The sequence below is a fragment of the Anomaloglossus baeobatrachus genome, chromosome 9 (genome assembly GCF_048569485.1).
Source record: "Anomaloglossus baeobatrachus isolate aAnoBae1 chromosome 9, aAnoBae1.hap1, whole genome shotgun sequence".
Taxonomy (NCBI): domain Eukaryota; kingdom Metazoa; phylum Chordata; class Amphibia; order Anura; family Aromobatidae; genus Anomaloglossus; species Anomaloglossus baeobatrachus.
In genome coordinates this window covers 38,233,487-38,254,862 of record NC_134361.1, presented here as the reverse complement: position 1 = coordinate 38,254,862, position 21,376 = coordinate 38,233,487, and the positions used below count along the sequence as shown (strand labels likewise).

The following is a 21,376-nucleotide window of genomic DNA, read 5'->3' as shown; positions in this document are numbered from 1 at the left end:
TTTATATGTCGCTATCATAATGGAGCGTCCTTTCAGTCGCTCATCAACCCCACTATAGTCACTAGGAGCCAATGAGTCACCATAGCAGATGGGGGTTCTCTGAAGGCCGCCATTGCCACCTTCTTGGTGCATCATAGAAGACCGTGACTTTCAGTATACAGCATATAGAACAAGCGCTCAAATAATCGCAGTTACAGGCCACCTGTGGGGTCTAAAAATACATAGAAAAAAAAATTCTAATTATTTTCCACTATAGAAAAATTATATAAAAATTCTAATATTTTCCACTATAGAAAAATTATAAAAAAATCAAATATTTTCCACTATAGAAAAATTATATAAAAATTCTATTTTACACTATAGAAAAATTATAAAAAAGTATATTATATTCCACTATAGAAAAATTCTAAAAAAATTCTAATATTTTACACTATAGAAAAATTCTAAAAAAATCTATGATTTTCCACTATAGAAAAATTATAAAAAAATTCTAATATTTTCCACTATAGAAAAATTATAAAACAAATTCTAATATTTTCCCCTATAGAAAAATTATTAAAAAATAATATTTTCCACTATAGAAAAATTATAAAAAAAATCTAATATTTTCCACTATAGAAAAATTATAAAAAAAATCTAATATTTTACACTATAGAAAAATTATAAAAAAAAGTATATTATATTCCACTATAGAAAAATTCTAAAAAAATTCTATGATTTTCCACTATAGAAAAATTATAAAAAAAATTCTAATACTTTCCACTATAGAAAAATTCTAAAAAAATCTATGATTTTCCACTAAAGAAAAATTATAAAACAAATTCTAATATTTTCCACTTTAAAATAATTTAGTTAAAAAAAATAATTTGGTATTGAAGCATCCAATCTATCAAAACATAAAACTAATTAACACATAACAGAAACACAAGAAAGGAAAAAAATTGAAGCAACAAGATTGCTCTTTTTTTTTTTTATTTCTGCGCTTTAATAAAATACAATAAAAAGCGATAAAAATATTGCACGGACCCCAAAAATAGCATCTTTAAAATCAACAGCTCAGCGTACATAGAAAGTCCTCACACAGCGCCATCGACAGAAAAGCACAAATGTTACGAGTCTCAAAAAAGTGACAATATAAACTAAATATTATTTTTTTTTTTTTGTATAATTTTTTTTCCATTCAAACCACTATAAAAGACTTCCTTTCGCCATGACCACACTGTCCTAGAGAATTATTTTTTCCAGGTCACTATTTCCACACAATGAATGCTGTAAAAGTTAAAAAAAAAAACATGGCAGAATATTTTTTTTGTCCATTTCACCATTTTTTTTTTCTGTTTTCCAGTTCTTTGTATAGAAAAATGGCATCTTTAGAACCTTCAACTTATCTTAAAAAACAAAAAAAAAAAAACAAGCCTTCTTACAACTATATTGATGGAATAATAAAAAGAAATGTGTCTCTTGGAAAAAGGGAAGAAAAAATGAAATTGCAAAAAAAAAAATTAAAAATGGCTGACACCTTAAAGGGAATCTGTCAGCTAGTTTTTGGTTTGTAATCTGAGAGCAGCAACATGTAGGGACAGAGACCCTGATTCCAGTGATGTGTCACTTACTAGGCTGTTTGTTACAATTTTGATATAATCAGTGTTTTCTCAGCTATGTAAATGCTGAGCTGTGAATATCTCCACTGATTGCTGAGAATACACAGGAAACTGCCAAGCTGCCAATCAGTGTGGGGGCAGGGTTACACTGATCTGGACTGCCTTGCAACAGTGATAATCAGCTGCTGATAAAACACTGATTGCGTTGAAACTACATCAGTCAGTTGAGAAAGTGACATTTTTGGAATCAGAGTCTCTGCCCCTATATTATGTTGCTTTCAGAATAAATAGTAAAAATCTTCTGAAAGATTTATTTAAAGGGGTTAATATAAAAATCTGATATAAACAGGTGATTTTCTAAAGATATCTTTCTCCTTAATACTTAACGAGGAATAAAAGAAAGTTTGAACTGTTTTGGAAGGTTTCCCAACCCAGAAATCTCTGGAGAGATGTCCAAGTCCTCCGGAGGAACTGGCGATTTCAAATTGAAGTTTTGCAAAATGGTGATTAATATAATAAATATCTCTACGCGAGCCAGGCTTTCCCCCAAGCATTTCCTTTTACCTGAGGAAAATGAAAAAGAACATCATCATCAGTCACAACATAACATAATAACCCAACTGAGCATCATTAATAAATCAGGGCACAACTTATTTCTGCCACAAAGGGAGAAAGAAAAGTAGCCGGTAAGCTTTAAATAGGGCTTAAGGGGGACCTTTCAGGATCAGTAAGTTTTATTGCTCTACATTATCCTGTTATCTTGTTGTAAGCTCCCTAGTGTTCAGTGTGACATAGTAACTTATCAAGCATATTTTAATACAAAGTGCATATGCCCTGCTCCCCTCTCCCACCTCTCGGTGTCAGCATCAGTGCCATCATATTTTGATGGAACAAAAACTGAAATGGATATTTTAGGACTGTGAGATGGAGACTTGAAGTTAAAGGGAATCTGACAAGTGCTTTTGTAGTACAATGCTAATGTTAGCTTTAAATAAGGTTTAATGTGACCTTTCAGGATCAGTAAGTTGTATTGCTCTACGTTATCCTGTTATCTTGTTGTAAGTTCCCTAGAAATCAGTTTGACATAGTAATTAATCAAGCATATGTAAAAACAAACTGCATATGCCCTGCTCCCCTCTCCCACCTATTGGTGCTGGCATCAGTGTTGTTAGATTTTGGTGAAACAAAAACTGAAATTGATATTTCAGGACTGTGAGATGTAGAATTAAAGTTAAAGGGAATCTGACAAGTGCTTTTGTAGTACAATACTAATGTTAGCTCTAAATAGAGCTTAAGTGGGACCTTTGAGGATCATTAAGTTTTATTGCTCTATGTTATCCTGTTATCTTGTTGTAAGCTCTGTAGAATTCAGTGTGACATAGTAACTAGTCAAGCATATGTAAATGCAAACTGCATATGCCCTGTTCCCCCTCCCATCTCTCAGTGCTGGCATCAGTGCTGTCAAAGTTTGAAGGAAGAAAAACTGAAATTGATATTTCAGGACTGTGAGATGGAGAATTAAAGTTATAGGGAATCTGACAAGTGCTTTTGTAGTACAATACTAATGTTAACTGTAAATAGGGCTTAATGGGACCTTTCAGGATCAGTAAGTTTTATTGTTCTACTTTATCCTGTACTCTTGTTGTAAGCTCCCCAGATTTCAGTGTGACATAGTAATTAGTCAAGCATATGTAAATATAAACTGTAAGTTACAGGCAAAAGCATGTAGGGAGAAGGGGGTGAGCGGGCACGGCAGACGACAGCTGTTTCACGCTTACACAGCGCTTCTATGAGGACTTGAAGAAGCACTGTGTAAGCACAAAATGTCCGTCGTTCGGCGTGCCTGCTCACCCCCCCTCTCCATATATGCTTTCGCCTGTAACTTACAGTAATTAAAGCTGAAGATCCCTATCTGATTGCCGTCATTCATTCCTTCTGCTTGATGCTATCTGCTGACTTCTGCACAGGACTGAGCACCACCAGGGATGGCTTTTGATTTTCTCTGAAGGCTGCAGGTTCCTAACTGAGTAACCAAATATGCACAGCTGTAGTGCCTGGCTCTCCTACTTCCATTGACTGTAAATATAAACTGCATATGTCCTGCTCCCCCCTCCAATCTCTGTGCAGGTATCAGTGATAGTAAATCTAAACTGAATTTGCACTGCTGCTCCCACTCATACTCCCTCCCACCCCTCAGCAGTGATAGTGAATGCACTGAGAGGTGGGAGCAGTGAATATGCAACTTGTATTTACAAACACTTGACCAGCAAGATACTGATTTGTAGGGAGCTTACAGCAAGATAACAGGATAAACTAGAGCAATAAAACTTACTGATCCTGAAAGGTCTCCTTAAGCCCTATTTATGTTCAATCTATTTTTATTGGAAGTTATCAGGATTACAAAAAAAAAAAATCAACATAGAGTCATATAACAAGTTATGCAAAGAAAGCAATCTGCAGAGAGCAGCCTGCCGGTGTCCCGTACAAGCTGCATATCGATTCTTAGGGTACCTTCACACTTAGCGATGCAGCAGCGATCCGACCAGCGATCTGACCTGGTCAGGATCGCTGCTGCATCGCTACATGGTCGCTGGTGAGCTGTCAAACAGGCAGATCTCACCAGCGACCAGTGAACAGCCCCCAGCCAGCAGCGACGTGCAAGCGACGCTGCGCTTGCACGGAGCTGCCGTCTGGAAGCTGCGGAGACTGGTAACTAAGGTAAACATCGGGTATGGTTACCCGATGTTTACATTAGTTACCAGCGCACAGCTGTGTGTGCAGGGAGCAGGGAGCCGCGCACACTGAGCGCTGGCTCCTTGCTCTCCTACCATAGCTACAGTACACATCGGGTTAATTAACCCGATGTGTAATGCAGCTACATGTTCAGAGAGCAGGGAGCCGCGCACACTGCTTAGCGCTGGCTCCTTGCTCTCCTAGCTGCTGTACACATCGGGTTAATTAACCCGATGTGTACAGCAGCTACATGTGCAGAGAGCCGGAGCCGGCAGCACAGGCAGCGTGAGAGCTGCAGAGGCTCGTAACTAAGGTAAATATCGGGTAACCACCTTGGTTACCCGATGTTTATCTTGGATACAGCTTACCTCAGCTGTCAGATGCCGGCTCCTGCTCGCTTCATTTGTCGCTCTCTCGCTGTCACACACAGCGATCTGTGTGTCACAGCGGGAGAGCGGCTTTGAAGAAAACGAACCAGGGCTGTGTGTAACGAGCAGCGATCTCGCAGCAGGGGCCAGATCGCTGCTCAGTGTCACACACAGCGAGATCGCTAATGAGGTCACTGCTGCGTCACAAAAAGCGTGACTCAGCAGCGATCTCGGCAGCGAGCTCGCTGTGTGTGAAGCACCCCTTAGGCATTTTCAAAACCTTTGAAGCGTGTGTAATGATGAACACAACAAGTTCGTGGATTTGCAGTACCAAAATTGAAATTCAGAGAATATATGCAAAGAACGTATTCTTACTCAAACCTTCAAAAATGTAAAGATTATGCCCATGTTCAGACTGCTAGTATTAAGAAAAGCAAGCTCAGGAGTAGAAATGTCAAATTTCAAATTTAGAAGCGGGGATGAAGCAAGCCTAGTAAGTTAATACTTTAGTATTCCCTCGCTCAATGGAAAAAGCTTGCTGACCGGAGCCATTAAAATTGTGAATGAAACAACAAAAATATTTATAAAATAATATATACATATCTCTCATTATTCCAATATAAGATCCTTAAGCCCTATTTAAAGCTAACATTAGTATTGTACTACAAAAACATGTGTCAGATTCCCTTTATCTTCAAGCCTCCATCTCACAGTCCTGAAATATCCATTTCAGTTTTTGTTCCATAAAAATTTGACAGCATTACCTCCCCCCTTCTTTGTTGGCCACATGCCTAAAAAGTGCTGGGGTTTTTGGCTCTGTCATTAAAGGAATTTTCCAATCAACAAAGTTCATTTTAAAGATAATTTAAATAATAGATCTTAGAATTAAAATAATTTTTATAATTGGATGTGTTTAAAAAAAATGTTCATGTGCAGAGATAAATGTGCCCCTGCTATGTACTGTATAATGGCCATGTCTGACCGTACAGGGACTTGGGGTAATCTAAGAAAAAGACTGAGGGTACAGCTGTTATGATTCAGGGACCGAGGAGGATCAAAAAATGCGGAATCCCAAAAAGGTAACAGAGTGGCTGGAAACTTAACGGACTGCAGACCTAATCCTGACACAAAACTAGAAGTAGCTGAGAGACGAACCTACGATGACCTGGACGCCTCTACAAAGCCGGAGAACTAAATAATCTCACAGATAGAGATATAAGAAAGCTAATCTGCCTCGGAGCAGTCCCCAAAGATAGATAGTTAGGCCCCTCATGTAAAGGCTACGGTGATATAGAAAAACACAATGCAAAGCCAGAAAAGACAGATTTCAGCAAAGGTGAGGCCTAAACTATATAGGAAAGGATAGAAAGGAGCAACTGTGTGCAGCCGTAAAAACCCTAATATATACCAGCACTTCTGATATGGAAAAATCCTGAGGTCACACAACCTCTCCCCCACTGTATCAGCACTCTGATGTCACTGGGATCCAAAACCACTAATACAGATGAGGGACTGAATTAATACCAAGCATGACAAACAAAATACCTTGCAGAATCATGGAGCTAAGTATACAGACACTCCCAGCAGGGAATGATCCCATTCCACCAAGAACTCCACACAGGCAAAATAGGAATCAAGCCTTAGTATTAAAGCAGAAAAAACAACAAGAAAGTGGAAATCAAAACAGCATAGGTACAAGGACTACTTATCTGAGAGGAGGTCTGGTAGTGAGCAGAGCTGGTTACAGAATGTCCTTAACACACAGGAGACATAGACCACCGGCAAGTAACAAGAGAAAACTACTCAGTTAAATAGCCCAATCTGACCCCGATTGCCAGTCCTCCACAGGTGTGTGGTGTTATGATCCGGAACCATGGAAGATCACAATGTATCATTGGCAAAGATAGGCCATAACAATGGCCAGTTTTATGTGAGCCCAACAGCCAACAGCAAGGCGACCTCTCTTTTTGTTGGGTCCCTATCAAACTAATGCATCTCTTTGGATTAAAACACCTACAATTTATGGGTGGACAGGAATCTTCAAATGGAGAATTAAAATCGCTTATGGTTGAAGAGGGACCCAACAAAAAGAGGTCGCTTTGCTGTTGGCTATTGGGCTCACATAAAACTGGTCATTTTTGTGTGCTAAGTATCTCAATTTTACATATTTTTCATAGCAGAAATGCATGTCTATATTCCCATATTCAATATTATACATATCTTAGCAACTGTCTCATTTTCATATATGGACATGGTCTGATAATACCAAAGCTCCTGGGCGGTGAAGGACACAAAAGAGTATACAGATGTTACAGCATGGGATGATTCTTTATGTGAGGTAAAACAATTCCTGTTTTTAAAAAATGTTTTATAATTATTTGGGACCCTGTACTGTAATGTTTGTATACTTTATTACTTCCTCCCTAGCCGAGGAGCTGTGGTATAATCAGAACATGTCAATGTATGGTCAGACACGGTCATTACACAGCACATAGCAGGGACAGATATATAAGATTATCTCAGCACAGGAACATTTTTTTAAATCAAATCCAAATTATTATTATTCCAAGATCTATAGATTAAAATGAACTTCGTTCATGGGAAAACCTCTTTAAATAAACCAGTAGCATTCTCCAGCCTGAACCATTTAAGGGTTTCATGCTGAAATTTTTGATAAAATCACTGTTTTATTTGTTGCATCTGTTCTAGTATTCTCAATGATAAGCTCTGTCTAACCCTTGTCCATTACTGACAGCTTTCTATCAAAGCTGTCAATCAATGGTGGATGATCGGGATAGCTAGAGCTCATGAATATGAAGAACTACATACCACAAGTGCATCTTTGAGAAAACTAGCTGAGCTGCAGCACATAAAAGAGGGATGTTTTGAACCTATAAGATGCCTATATGATATATATATATAAACTATACCTATAGCCAAAGGGATGAAGGCGTCATTCCTCTTAAGGTCTCCATTTTCATCCAGGAAATTTTGAGGGTTGAATTCCTTTGCGTACGGAAAGTGGGTAGGGTCTTTTAACACCGAGGTCAACATTGGATATACATTGGTGTCCTGAAAATACAGACGGTGGAGCTTATGTAGAAACCCAATAACCTACTACCCAAAGATTTGTACATTGGAATATATGGGATACCCACCTTAGGAATGGAGTACCCTCTGTATGTAATGTCTGCCGTCGTTTTCCGTGGAACACCGAATGGGAGCAAATCTATGAACCGTAGTATTTCATGAATAACCGCATCGGTGAACGGCATCTGGCTCTGGTCTTGAATCTTGGGGCATCGGTCCCGGCCAATCACTTGGTCAATCTCCTTGTGAACTTTTTCTAATAAGTCATGGGAAATACTGATAATCAATACATATTTTCCTGCCATAGGCTCAAATACAATTTCTATATATAGCCCTAGTATTATTGTATCTCATGCCCAAAAAATGAGTGATATTTTAGTCCATAGGGAATAGATATCTACTAAAAGGAAAGAAAGCGAGAGAATCCCGGAATCTGCAGAAAAATCATGATGGCCAAATCTCATGAAAAATTTCCTTATTACAGGTCTTTATAGTATAGTTTCTAACATAATTTCATCGGATATTGGACCAAGAGGCTAGATGAGAAGTATTAATATTTAGCTCCTTAACTCAGGTCCTTAAATATCAGAGACTGGCGGCAACTTGGACAATTTCTAGTTGCCAAAGAGGCTCATATCAATCTGGAGCAGAAGGCCGATCATCTCATGCATCCACACAGTGTACAGAATTTCCATTGTCCGGTGTCAGAGGTGGCACTGACATCCCGTGGCTTGAGTGTTAGGGGCACTTTGCACACTACGACATCGCAAGCCGATGCTTGCGATGCCGAGCGCGATAGTCCCCGCCCCTGTTGCACATACGATATTGTGTTATAGCTGCCGTAGAAAACATTATCGCTACGGCAGCTTCACATGCACTCACCTGCCCTACGACGTCGCTCTGGCCGGCGAACCGCCTCCTTACTAAGGGGGCGGGTCGTGCAGCGTTACAGCGACGTCACACAGCAGGCGGCCAATAGAAGCGGAAGGGCGGAGATGAGCGGGACGTAAACATCCCGCCCACCTCCTTCCTTCCGCATAGCCGGCGTGAGCCGCAGGACGCAGGTAGATGTTCCTCGCTCCTGCGGCTTCACACACAGCGATGTGTGCTGCCGCAGGAACGAGGAACAACATCGTACCGTCACTGCTGCGAAATTATGGAAATGACCGACGCTACACCGATGATACGATTTCGGCGCTTTTGCGCTCGTTAATCGTATCCAAAACGATTTCCACACTATGATATCGACAGCGACGCCCGATGTGCCTCACTTTCGATTTGACCCCACGGACATCGCAGCTGCGATATCGTAGTGTGCAAAGTGTCCCTAACTGGCAGCCATGCAGATCCAATCACCCCTATTCTTGGAGATTATAAAATGAATATATTAGAAAGGTCTTTTTTGGTGTCCCGGTACCCTTTCTACTTCTGCTGAATAAAACAGTTGTCATGTGGCAGTAGATCTGTTCCAGTATGTAAGAATTACTTTGGGCACTGTAAGGTATGAGATGTATAATGCATTATATGTGCATTCACTGAGGACTGAATTGAGCATTGTGCTTTGTTGCAATCTACTGGCTGATTCTACTACTGTCATGTGGCCGTAGCTAGTAGATCTGTTTCAGTGTGCCAGAATTACTTTGAATGTTCTCAGTGAGAGGAACAAAATTATAATCTTGTGATACCTTTTAATGGCTAACTAAAATAAAATAAAAGTGATGTTACAAAGCAAGCTTTCGAGACATCTCAGGTCCCTTCATCAGGCATGGTATGACAAAATATCTGAAGAAACACAAATATATGCACAAACAGAGCAGAAGGATGGCATAATAAAAGACATTTAAATGAACAAACACTGAGAAAGGGAATACTTAATTAGCTTTGATTAGTGGTGTGAGAGTTTTATTGTCCCAATATCCATGTAGGATCAGAGGTCTGGTGAGTCTCTGGAATAGACTCCTCAGATTATGTCATGGGCCATAAATCCTCCTGACAGGTCGAATCTTGTGTCCACAGAGTTAAACATTTTAATGAATTTGTATTCCCAGACCCTGCGATGGCTCTGTGATCTGAAGTTGCCTTTTAATATGACAACTTTCATATGGTTTATGTTGTGTCCTGAAGAACAGAAATGTTTGGCCACAGGTAAATGGATTTTTTTGTCTGTAATTGTGTGGCGGTGAGATCTCATCCTCGCTGTCAGTCTCTGTCCTGTTTATCTAACATAGAGACCCCCAATAGGACATAGAGTGCACAGGATTCAGTACACCACGTTGAAAGAGGAACATGTGAATGTTCCAGCAATTTTATAGTCCTTCTGTGTGTTAGGGATCTGTATACGGTCTTTGGTCTCTACGTGAGTACAGGTTTTGCAGTTCTTTACATTACAAGGATAAGTTCCAAGAGGATGTATGAGGTATGAGATGTATAATGCATTGTATTGTATGTGCGTACACTGAGTACTGATAATTATGCATTGTGTTTTGTGCTTTGCTGCCATCTACTGGCTGATGTATGTGTATGAAAGTTAGATGTTCAATCTCCTTACCACAAGCTGTGTTATATCTAGGCAAAATACGAGCAATCAACATGTTAGAAAGACCTTTACCTACCTAGAATGTTTGGGTATTTCATCAGAAGAAGTAGAGAATAGGTCAGGGTTGTGCCGGTGGTCTCAACCGCACCACAGAAAATATGCACAATACTGTACACTAAATTGGTCATATTGAATTCAGTTTTGGGATTAGTAATTTCCTGTGTATAAAAGAGAAAACACAATTACATATTATACTGTATATTATTTGTCATATTAAGGCTAGGGTGACACGGTGAGGTTTTGCGTTTTGTGTTCCGCACCAAACTACACAATAACAATCTTCCCTGGTTACTGCATTTTGTTTCTGCCTTTCCCCCATATTTGATGCTTTTTGTTGCAGATGTGAAACTATGTTTTTCAGTGTTTTTTTATAGTACAGAAAAGCCTTGAGCACTTTAAAGGGAATCTGTCAGTAGGATCAACCTTCCTATGTCATCTATATGGGCATGTACGTCATAGGAATTAAATGATACATTGATATCTGTAATCCAATGCTTTATTACAGAGAAATCTACATTTTTTATTATATGTAAATGAGCTCTTCTGGGCTATGGGGGATGATGTTTCCTGGAACATAACTCTGCCTCCAAAGAGAGCTCTTCCAGGCTATGGGGAGGAGGTTTCCTGGAACATAACTGCGCCTCCAAAGAGAGCTCTTCCAGGCTATGGGGAGGAGGTTTCCTGGAACATAACGCCTCCTCCAAATTAGAGCTCTTCCAGGCTACGGGGGGGATGATTCCTGGAACATAACGCCTCCTCCACATTAGAGCTCTTCCAGGCTACGGGGGGGATGATTCCTGGAACATAACTCTGCCTCCAAAGAGAGCTCTTCTGGGCTATGGGGGATGATGTTTCCTGGAACATAACTCCGCCTCCAAAGAGAGCTCTTCCAGGCTATGGGGAGGATGATTCCTGGAACATAACGCCTCCTCCAAATTAGAGCTCTTCCAGGCTACGGGGGGGATGATTCCTGGAACATAACGCCTCCTCCACATTAGAGCTCTTCCAGGCTATGGGGAGGATGTTTCCTGGAACATAACGCCTCCTCCAAATTAGAGCTCTTCCAGGCTATAGGGAGGATGTTTCCTGGAACATAACTCCGCCTCCAAAGAGAGCTCTTCCAGGCTATGGGGAATGATGTTTCCTGGAACATAACTGCGCCTCCAAAGAGAGCTCTTCCAGGCTATGGGGGATGATGTTTCCTGGAACATAACTCCGCCTCCAAAGAGAGCTCTTCCAGGCTATGGGGAGGATGATTCCTGGAACATAACGCCTCCTCCAAATTAGAGCTCTTCCCGGCTACGGGGGGGATGATTCCTGGAACATAACGCCTCCTCCAAATTAGAGCTCTTCCAGGCTATGGGGAGGATGTTTCCTGGAACATAACTCCGCCTCCAAAGAGAGCTCTTCCAGGCTATGGGGGGTGATGTTTCCTGGAACATAACTCCGCCTCCAAAGATTATTTTAACCCCTTCATGCCTTGGCCATTTTGCGTTTTTCTGCTTTTGTTTTTTTCTCCCCTCTCCTTCCAAGAGTCATAACTGTTTTATGTTTCCATCAACATATCCATATGAGGGCTTGTTTTATGCGGGATGAATTGTACTTTTTAAAGACATTGATCATTTTTACCATATAGTAGTGTAATGGAAAATGGGGAAAAAAATTCCAAGTGTGGTGAAATTGCAAAAAACTGCCATTTCACATTTTTTTTTCATTATAAGTGTTTTTTTTTTTACATGATTTTTCTAGGCTCCACAAAGAAGCATCTAAAGGAATAAGAAAACACCAAAACAGCAGGTGCAGTTTTCATAAAATCACATCCACTTTGCTTGGAGTGTTAAACACAGCAGAATTTCTGTGCAAAAAAAAAAAAGCAGCAGAAAAACACAGCTTTTTTGCTACATGTGAACAAACGTTTGAAGAAAAGTGGATGTGGTTTCCTGAAATTTCTGTGTCTCTTAAGCAATTTTTAGGAGTAAAATAAAAAAAATTCTGTAGTATTAAACAAGCATTAGAAATGTGAATTCACATTTGCATCAAAAATGAAATGAGATAATTGGAAAAATACATAAAAGAAAAGCAGCAAACACACAGAGAAGATTGTTTTTGCATCATGTGGTGCGGACACCTGGAAAAAACGTGCAGAAAAAAAAAAGCAGTAGAAAAACCGCAGCATTTACACTACATGTGAACATGGCCTTAAAGGGGTGGTCTTCTACTTTGATATTGATGGCCTATCCTTAGGATAGGTCATCAATGTCTGATTGTCCGGGGTGCGACACACCGCACCCCTGCCAATCAGCTGTTCTCGGTCCCGGCGGCATCAGCAGGTGGCCGGAAATGCTCAGTTCCAGCGCTGCCCCATCTTCTGGTAGCGGCCATGGCTGGGTACGACACATCTGCCTCCTATTGAGTAGAATGTGGGGTGGATGTGCTGTACCCAACCACGAGTGCTATCAGAAGATGGAGCATCGCCGGAACTGATAATTTCCGGCTGTCTTCTCCCACCACCAGGACTGAAGGCCACTTTACACACAGAGACATCGCTAGCGATGTTGCTGGTGAAACGACCCGCCCCCGTCAGTTGTGCGTCACGGGAAAATTGCTGCCCGTGGCGCACAACATCGCTAGGACCTGTCACACTTTACTTACCTGCCTAGCAACGTCGCTATGGCCGGCGAACCGCCTCCTTTCTAAGGGGGCGGTTCATGCAGCGTCACAGCGACATCACTAAGCAGCCGCCCAATAGAAGCGGAGGGGCGGAGATGAGCAGCCATAACATCCCGCCCACCTCCTTCCTACCTCATTGCCGGCGGCCGCAGGTACGATGTTGTTCCTTGTTCCTGCGGTGTCACACATAGCGATGTGTGCTGCCTCAGGAACGATGAACAACCTGCGTCCTGCAACAGTAACGATATTTGAGATTAGAACAACGTGTCAACGATCAACGATTAGGTGAGTAATTTTGATCATTAGCGGTCGTTCGTACGTTTCACACGCAACGACATCGCTAACGAGGCCGTATGTGCGTCACGAATACCGTGACCCCAACGACAAGGGGGCTTTACACGCAACAACATCGCTAACAAGATGTCGTTGGGATCACAGAATTCGTGACACACATCTGGCCTCATTAGCGATGTCGTTGCGTGTAAAGCCCCCTTTAGAACAGCTGATTGGTGGGGGTGCCGAGTGTCAGACCCCGGCCTATCGGACATTGATGACCTATCCTAAGGATAAGCTAAAAATTTCAAATTAGTGGGCAACCCCTTTAACATTACATTTTTGTATGTGTTTAATAGAGAAAAATAATCATTTGCGCCATTTTTTATGGTGTTTATCATTTTTTTTAAAGTGTATTAAAATGTTATTATTGCAATTATTTCATATTTTAGCAATATTATAGGAAAAAAAATAGAAATACACTGTTATGCACAATGTGTCTATGTACCAGTATAATCTGCCTGTGGAGTCTGAGGCTATACTGCAGCCTCGAGTATATAAAATTCTCCCAGTGACAAACCTAAGCCAGGTTTAGCTCTTGTCTGTAATTATAGAGGTTGTGGGTTCAAGTTCATGGGCCACTCACAAAAAAAGAGAAAATGACAGTTTTGCAATTAGAAATAAATTTAACAATTTTGCAATTGTTTTTTAATATTTTTTTACACTGCTATGTACAGATGTATCTCTATGTACCTGTATAATGTGTATAATGTGCCTGTGGAGGAGTCAGAACCTGCACTGCAACTTCAAATATACAAAATCTTCCCAGTGACAAACCTAAACCTACAAGTCTGTGGCTTATAGGTTTAGCTCTCATCTGTAATTGCAGACGTTGTGGGTTAACGTTCATGGGACACTCACAAAAGAGTGGAAATGACAGTTTTGCAATTAGAAAGAAATGTATATTTTTGCAGGGTTTTTTTAATAATTTTTTAGTAATTTTATAGGAACAAAACAATTTGATTATTTCTTAAGACTTAGAATACAGGGACATAAAAATACACTTATGTACAGATGTATCTCTATGTACCTGTATGCTGCGCCTGTGGAGGAGTCAGATATTACACTGCAGCTTCAAATATACAAAATCCTTCCAGTGACAAACCTAAACCTACAAGCCTGTGGCTTATACGTTTAGCTCTCATCTGTAATTTCAGATCTTGTGGGTTCAAGTTCATGGGACACTCACAAAAAAAGAGAAAATGGCAGTTTTGTAAAAAAAAAAAATTGATATTTTTTGTAATTGTGGCACCCTGGCTAAGGGTCCTGGGTTCAAATCCCACCAAGAACAACATCTGAAAGGAGTTTGTATGTTCTCCCCGTATTTGCGTGGGTTTTCTCCGATTTCCTCCCACACTCCAAAAACATACTGATAGGGAATTTAGATTATGAGCCCCAATGGGGACAGTGTTACTAATATATGTAAAGTGCTGTGGAATAGGTTGGCACTATATAAAGATTATTATTATTTTAGAAATTTTATAAGAACAAAACAATCTGATTATTTCTTCAACTCTACAATAAAGGGATAAAGAGATGCACTGCTATGTACAGATGTATCTCTATGTACCTGTATATTCTGTATGTGGAATCAGAGCCTGCAATATAGCTCAATATTACCAAAATCAAAAATGTTTTATTTAAATTATGTAAATATGCAGAGAATTTCTTAAAAAAGAGAATTCGATAATCCAACATGAAAAGAGTGAAAGGGAAAGAAATAAAGTAACTGAGAAGGGTGAGAACGATGCTGGGGTCTGACAAGATAGTACAGGATTTTTTTCATGTTTGATATTAATATTAGGGGTTTAATATATTTTTTACTAGCCATTTACCTTCTTACAATGACCCTCTTGGAGAGTCCTGTACACGCGGCTCATTTTGTATTTACCTTTTCCATTTTAATGAGAAAGACATCAGCATAGCCCCGAAGATTATTCTCATCCAAACATTTTTGGCTAATTTCAACTCTTTTTTGCACAAACTGTAGGAGTTTTTTGATACTGGCAAAGATCTTCTGGTGTTTCCCAGGAATATATTGCATGGCCCATGGAAACATCTCAAACATCTAAAAGTTCAGAAAAGGAATGGGCGGTTAGGGCATAACGGTAATAATGATTTTTCTTAACTGTTAACATCATGAAATTTATAGTAGAGAACAAACAATTTACCAAAAACTCCATGAAACCATTCAGTCATACAGTGCCTTCAATTTATCTTGTATCCACCCCTAAAAAACACTAATTACTAATACTTCCGATATGTATAAGACCAGCCCACGAGGAACTGAAAACAACCACAACTACTCACACTCCATTTCTCATATTTCTCTGATTATTATCCAAAATAAGCTTTGTTAATGTCTATTCGTAATCAATCCTTCCTTTTTCTTACCTGGCCCCATGGTGAGCTGGTGATTGAGAACACGTCATACATCAAGATCAAAACATTCAGGAGCTCCGCATCCTCGTAGTGGTGACGATCTCCAAACATGATGGCAAAAATAACGTTAAAGGTGGCTTTACTTAGGCAGTGGCGAGGTTCCACCAATGATTCTAGAGAAAGAAAATGATGAGCATGAACAACTAAGACATTTATACCATATTCCTGCCTCCCACCCCCATTTCCACCACTGAGCAGGGCAGATCAAAGATTGTAGTGCACCTGGGCAGGACCGGCGAGTGTGTATGACGTAGACGCGTCATGCTCACAGGCTTCAGAAAGAGGACGAAAGATGGCCCGCACCGGAGAACGGAGACTCATATTAGGCCCACTGCAGCGACCGTTAGGTAAGTATTACTAAGTGTTTTTATGTTCTCACAGTGGCCTGGGCTCTTATATACAGCATGTTAGAATGCTGTATATAAGAGCCCAGACCACTGTGTAGAACGTAAAAATCACTTTATAATACCTAAACGGTGGGTGCGGTGCAGACTGGTTGGATGGGGGTCTCTGTTCTCCAGTACCAGAGCCTCCTCTTTTGGCCATTTTTCTCCTCCTCCTTCTGAAGCTAGTGTGGATGACGGCATTGAGGTCCCGCGCACTACAATAAATATTTATTCATTCTCTCTCTCTCTCTCTCTCTCTCTCTCGTGTCCCGGATCCGGTCCCCATTCACATACATGGGTCCGGATTCCGGATCGGATCCAGACTTCTTTTCCAACCCGCAATGGATCCGCCGGACCCGGATTATTAGAAGTCCGCTCAACTCTACTCATCTCTATTTAGAAATAGTCATTGGTTTATTATCGTCTGTAAAAACCTTTTGTTTTCTTGAATTCCGTCACCAGGCACAAAGCTTCTTCTTGAACCCGATCCTCTATCGTCTTTTTTCCCATGCCGAAGTCCCGCATTGTAGAAACAGAAAATCTACGAAGCTCCCGCCACCGCTCCATGTTACTTGTGAAGGCAACTCCTGAAGGTTGAAAATATCCGGAATTAATTCATTGACGCAAGAAATTAATGTAGCAATACTTTTAATCAACCGGTGGAGAAAATGTAAATTATTTTTGTGTGGTTTTTTTTATTCATTTTGTTCGTTTGATATGGAAAATCCGTTTTCTCTATGCACACAGCTCAGTAGGAAGTTCTCCTAGAAGGATGTCACCTGAATTATAAAAATTGTCCTTATAATCTCTGGAGCAGTTTGTTCATATAATTGCAGAAACATAAAACTAGACAAGCATAGCAAACCTCTAAACCACGATACATTTGCAAAGTATTTTGTAAGACGCCTATTTTCAATTTGAACGTCTCTGGGGATTTCCTTGATCCTACTGTTTTCAAGCGCAAAAAAAATGGCAGCTCAGCACGTTCAGGTGGAAAAGAAAATTTAGATTGCAGATGGAGAATGGGGTTGACCTGCCCTAACTGCCATGTAAAGGATGTAATAGGAAGGTGCCAGAATGTGATTTATTCAGCACATTTCAGAGACAGATTCCTTCATCAGGATAATTACAAAGGATGAACCAGGAAGGTCCCAGAATATGATTTAGTCAATGCATTTCGGAGACAGGCTGTTATGATTCAGGAACCGAGGAGGATCAAAAAATGCAGAATCCCAAAAAGGTAACAGAGTGGCTGGAAACTTAGCGGACTGCAGACCTAATCCTGACACACAGCTAACAGTAGCCATGGGGCGTGCCTGCGATGACCTGGACGCCTCGACAAAGCCGGAGAACTAAATAATCTCACAGATAGAAATAGAAGAAAGCTAATCTGCCTCAGAGTAGTCCCCAAAGATAGATAGCCCCCACATGTAAAGGCTACGGTGATATAGAAAAATACAATACAAAGTCAGAAAAGACAGATTTCAGCAAAGGTGAGGCCCAAACAATATTTATAGGAAAGGATAGGAAAGAGCAACTGTCTGCAGCCGTAAAAACCCTAATATGTACCAGCACTACTGATATGGAAAAATCCTGAGGTCACACAACCTCTCCCCCACTGTACTAGTACTCAGATGTTACTGGGATCCAAAAACACTAATACAGATGAGGGACTGAATTAATACCAAGCATGACAAACACAAACCTTGCAGAATCATGGAGCTAAGTATACAGACACTCCCAGCAGGGAATGATCCCATTCCACCACGAACTCCACACAGACAAAATAGGAATCATGCATTAGTATCAAAGCAGAAAAAGCAACAAGAAAGTGGAAAACAAACAGCAGAGGTACAAAGACCACTTATCCGATAGTAGTTCTGGAAGTGAGCAGAGCTGGTTATAGAATCTCCTTAACACACAGGAGCAATTGACCACCGGCAAGTAACAAGAGAAAGCTACTAAGTTAAATAGCCCAATCTGACCCTGATTGCCAGTCCTCCACAGGTGTGCCGCTTTCATTCCACACATTAACTGCACTGCCAGCACTGACCACAAGAGGGAGACCCAAACTGGAAAACATATTCATAACACAGGCTCCTTCATCAGGATAAACACAAAGGATGAAAAAGGAAGGTGACAAAATGTGATTTACTCAACACATTTCTGGGACAGGTTCCTTCATCGGGATATTCACAAAGGATGAAACAGGAAGGTCACAGAATATGATTTAGTCAATGCGTTTTGGAGACAGGCTCCTTCATCAGGATAGCCTGTGTCAGAAACGCGTTGAATAAATCCCATTCTGGGACCTGCCCTTTTCATCCTTTACATGGCAGCTTGGGTGGTTCACCCATATTCTCTATCTACAACCTTATACTTGGGTCTGCAGGAGCCGCTTTTCAAATTTTGCCCAGTTGGTTGTGACACAACCCCATCAGATGAAAAAATGTCTGTTTATACTTCTTGCCATCTCACATATAAGGCACTATTGCGCATTATTTCTTTCTGATTAGAGGAAATTTAGATTGTGAACCCCAATGGGGAACGTGTTGATAATGTCTTTAAAGAGGACAATTCACCAAATTTTTCACGCTGAACTGGACACAACATAATAGTGACTGAGGAGTGGAATAAAAATGTTGTTTTATAAAAGATTGCCTTTTCATTACGGAGCTATTAGCAATAAAAGTATTTGGTATGTAATAATATACTATTGTCAAATCCGAGTGGGTGTTATCAGATAGTTATCATTGGGGGCGTGTACTTCTTCCTCCTGTATCAGTTGACCATTCATAAGCAGGCAGCAACACAGGTAAAGAAGAACACGCCCCCACAATAGCTTAATAATCTGATAACACCCGCTAGGACTTAAAAATTAACTCATAAGGTGCCAAATACTTTAAATACAAATTCTATCTCTACAGCGAAGATATAAAAAAATGTTTTTCCCACTCTGCAGCCACTTTTACATCGTATTTCCAGGTCAACATGAAAAAGTGGGTGAATGTCTTCTTTAAAACACTGTGAAATATTATGGAGCTAGATAAGCAAATAAAATTTAAAAAAATAAATGCAAAAACAGCCAGCCAGTATTTTGGTATCTGCAGTGAGGTCAAGACTGTAGAAATCTAGTAGCTTCTGTGTGTAGAAGTCCAGAATTGTTCCTACAATAGATTAATAATTATGTATACCACTCAAAAAGATCTTTTAGATGATAAACTTTTTGACCAGTGGCTCTTGAAGACCAGGAGACCACCACAGATTTGTTTGAACAGCTGATCTCTGCCATCGACCTTCATCATCAGCGTAATGAATTAAAGACTCACCATAGTTTTTGTAGACAAAATCAAAGCAAGCAATGTCCCCTCGAGCCAAGAAATCTTCTCCTCTGTCCACGTAAACTTCTTTCACAGCTTTGTATCCAGTGACCACTACGACTGGTCTGGAACCCAGGTAGACGGTAAACACTTCTCCATATTTCTCACTAAGCTGGATGGGATTAGGAAATAAATATTGTCATGCCATCGTAATTAACGTCCCCCAATCCGTACATTCCATTCCCAAGATGCTGCAAAAAACCATAGTGCATGCCCTTATTATCTCCCGCCTGGATTATTGCAACCTCCTGCTCTGTGACCTCCCTTCTAACAGTCTCGCATCCGTACAATCTATTCTAAACTATGCTGCCCGGCTAATCCACCTGTCCCCCCGCTACTCCCCGACCTCTCCTCTCTGCCAATCCCTTCAATAGCTTCCCATTGCCCAACGACTCCAGTTCAAAACACTAAACATGACCTACAAAGCCATCCACAACCTGTCTCCTCCCTACATCTGTGACTTAGTCTCCCGGTACTTACCTGCACGTAACCTTCGATGCTCACAAGATCTCCTTCTCTACTCTCCTCTTCCCACCATCGCATCCAAGATTTCTCCCGCGCCTCTCCCATACTCTGGAATGCTCTGCCACAACATATTAGATTCTCGCCTACCTTGACAAGCTTCAAAAGGAACATGAAGACCCACCTCTTCCGACTAACCTACAACCTGCCGTAACCCTCAGTCTAATAAAGCGCCGCACAACCAGCTCTATCCTCACCTACTGTATCCTCGCCCATCCCTTGTAGACTGTGAGCCCTCGCGAGCAGGGACCTCTCTCCTCCTGTACCTGTCTGTGTCTTGTATTGTTTATGATTTATGTACTTGTCCCTATTTTGTATACCCCTGTCACATGTAAAGCGCCATGGAATAGATGGCGCTATAATAATAATAATAATACTCTATGGGTCAATTTTTTGACAGTGCAGACATAAAAGTAATATTGCCCCTATATAACAGGAATAAAAAAAAGCAGTTAAAACTTTAGATTTATCCCCAAACCAATGACGGTCAGTCCAGTGACTTGGGCCCTCGGCCAGTCCTGACACCATTGGTGGTATAATCATGGCAGCAGAGACTGGCCTTGATCCCGGCTGCCGGCACAATACCGAATTCATACAGTACATAAAGCAAATGTATGTTTAGTTTAGTGAACCACAAGTTGATCTTATCATGATAATCACTTACCTTCAGCAGAGAGGTCACTATGTCTGCTTTGCTTAGCTGTAGTAAGTTCCCAAGTATTGGCAGTGGGGTCGGTCCAGGGGGTAAGTTCCCTTTTCTCCAAAATTGCATAAAACTTATGATGACGATGAGAGAAGACACCACAGCTGCAAGGAGGAGGGTAATATTTTCTGAGAAATTCATCGTGGAGACTGATCGTTCTTCAGAAGATTCCTTGCTTGAAGACAATTCTGTTCCTGCTATGATAAGTAAGGAGTGACACATGGGCGAGGTTACGTGTTGACTCAACTATTTAATTTAATTGTAGAACAGGAAGTTCTTAGAAGCTTTTGGAGTTAGTTTTAGGCCTCCTTCATGCATCCATGTTAACGGTACATGTGACATCCGTTTTCACAAGTTCCAGGGACACGGACATACGTAGACCCATTAAACTCAATGGGTCTGTACACACATCAGTGTTTTGACATGGACCGTGTATTTGTGTGCTCCACACAGTGACATGTCCAGTTTTCTGCCAGCAGCCCGGATGTTAGCTGGACCGCACACTAATGTGATCCGTGTGACACGTACCGGAGACACGGACACACGTAGACC

At 40.8% G+C, this 21,376-nt stretch overlaps 1 protein-coding gene across 2 annotated transcripts in view; it reads right to left on the bottom strand.

Annotated features, from left to right (window-relative positions):
• Window positions 1-965: 965 nt before the first annotated feature.
• LOC142251054 (cytochrome P450 2B4-like) overlaps window positions 966-21,376 on the bottom strand; it is an 89,545-nt gene continuing 69,134 nt past the window's right edge. Inside the window, exons 9-17 of one of the 2 annotated variants that reach the window (XM_075323554.1) lie at window positions 20,786-21,021; window positions 19,549-19,711; window positions 16,654-16,806; window positions 15,786-15,946; window positions 15,283-15,459; window positions 10,405-10,546; window positions 7,861-8,048; window positions 7,633-7,774; window positions 966-2,165 (exon numbers count right to left, since the gene is read on the bottom strand). In XM_075323554.1, coding sequence (XP_075179669.1) covers window positions 1,984-2,165; window positions 7,633-7,774; window positions 7,861-8,048; window positions 10,405-10,546; window positions 15,283-15,459; window positions 15,786-15,946; window positions 16,654-16,806; window positions 19,549-19,711; window positions 20,786-21,021 — 1,544 coding nt within the window. In that variant the 3' untranslated portion in view covers window positions 966-1,983. The remainder of the gene's footprint in view (window positions 2,166-7,632; window positions 7,775-7,860; window positions 8,049-10,404; window positions 10,547-15,282; window positions 15,460-15,785; window positions 15,947-16,653; window positions 16,807-19,548; window positions 19,712-20,785; window positions 21,022-21,376) is intronic. The other variant, XM_075323555.1, reaches the window with a different exon arrangement.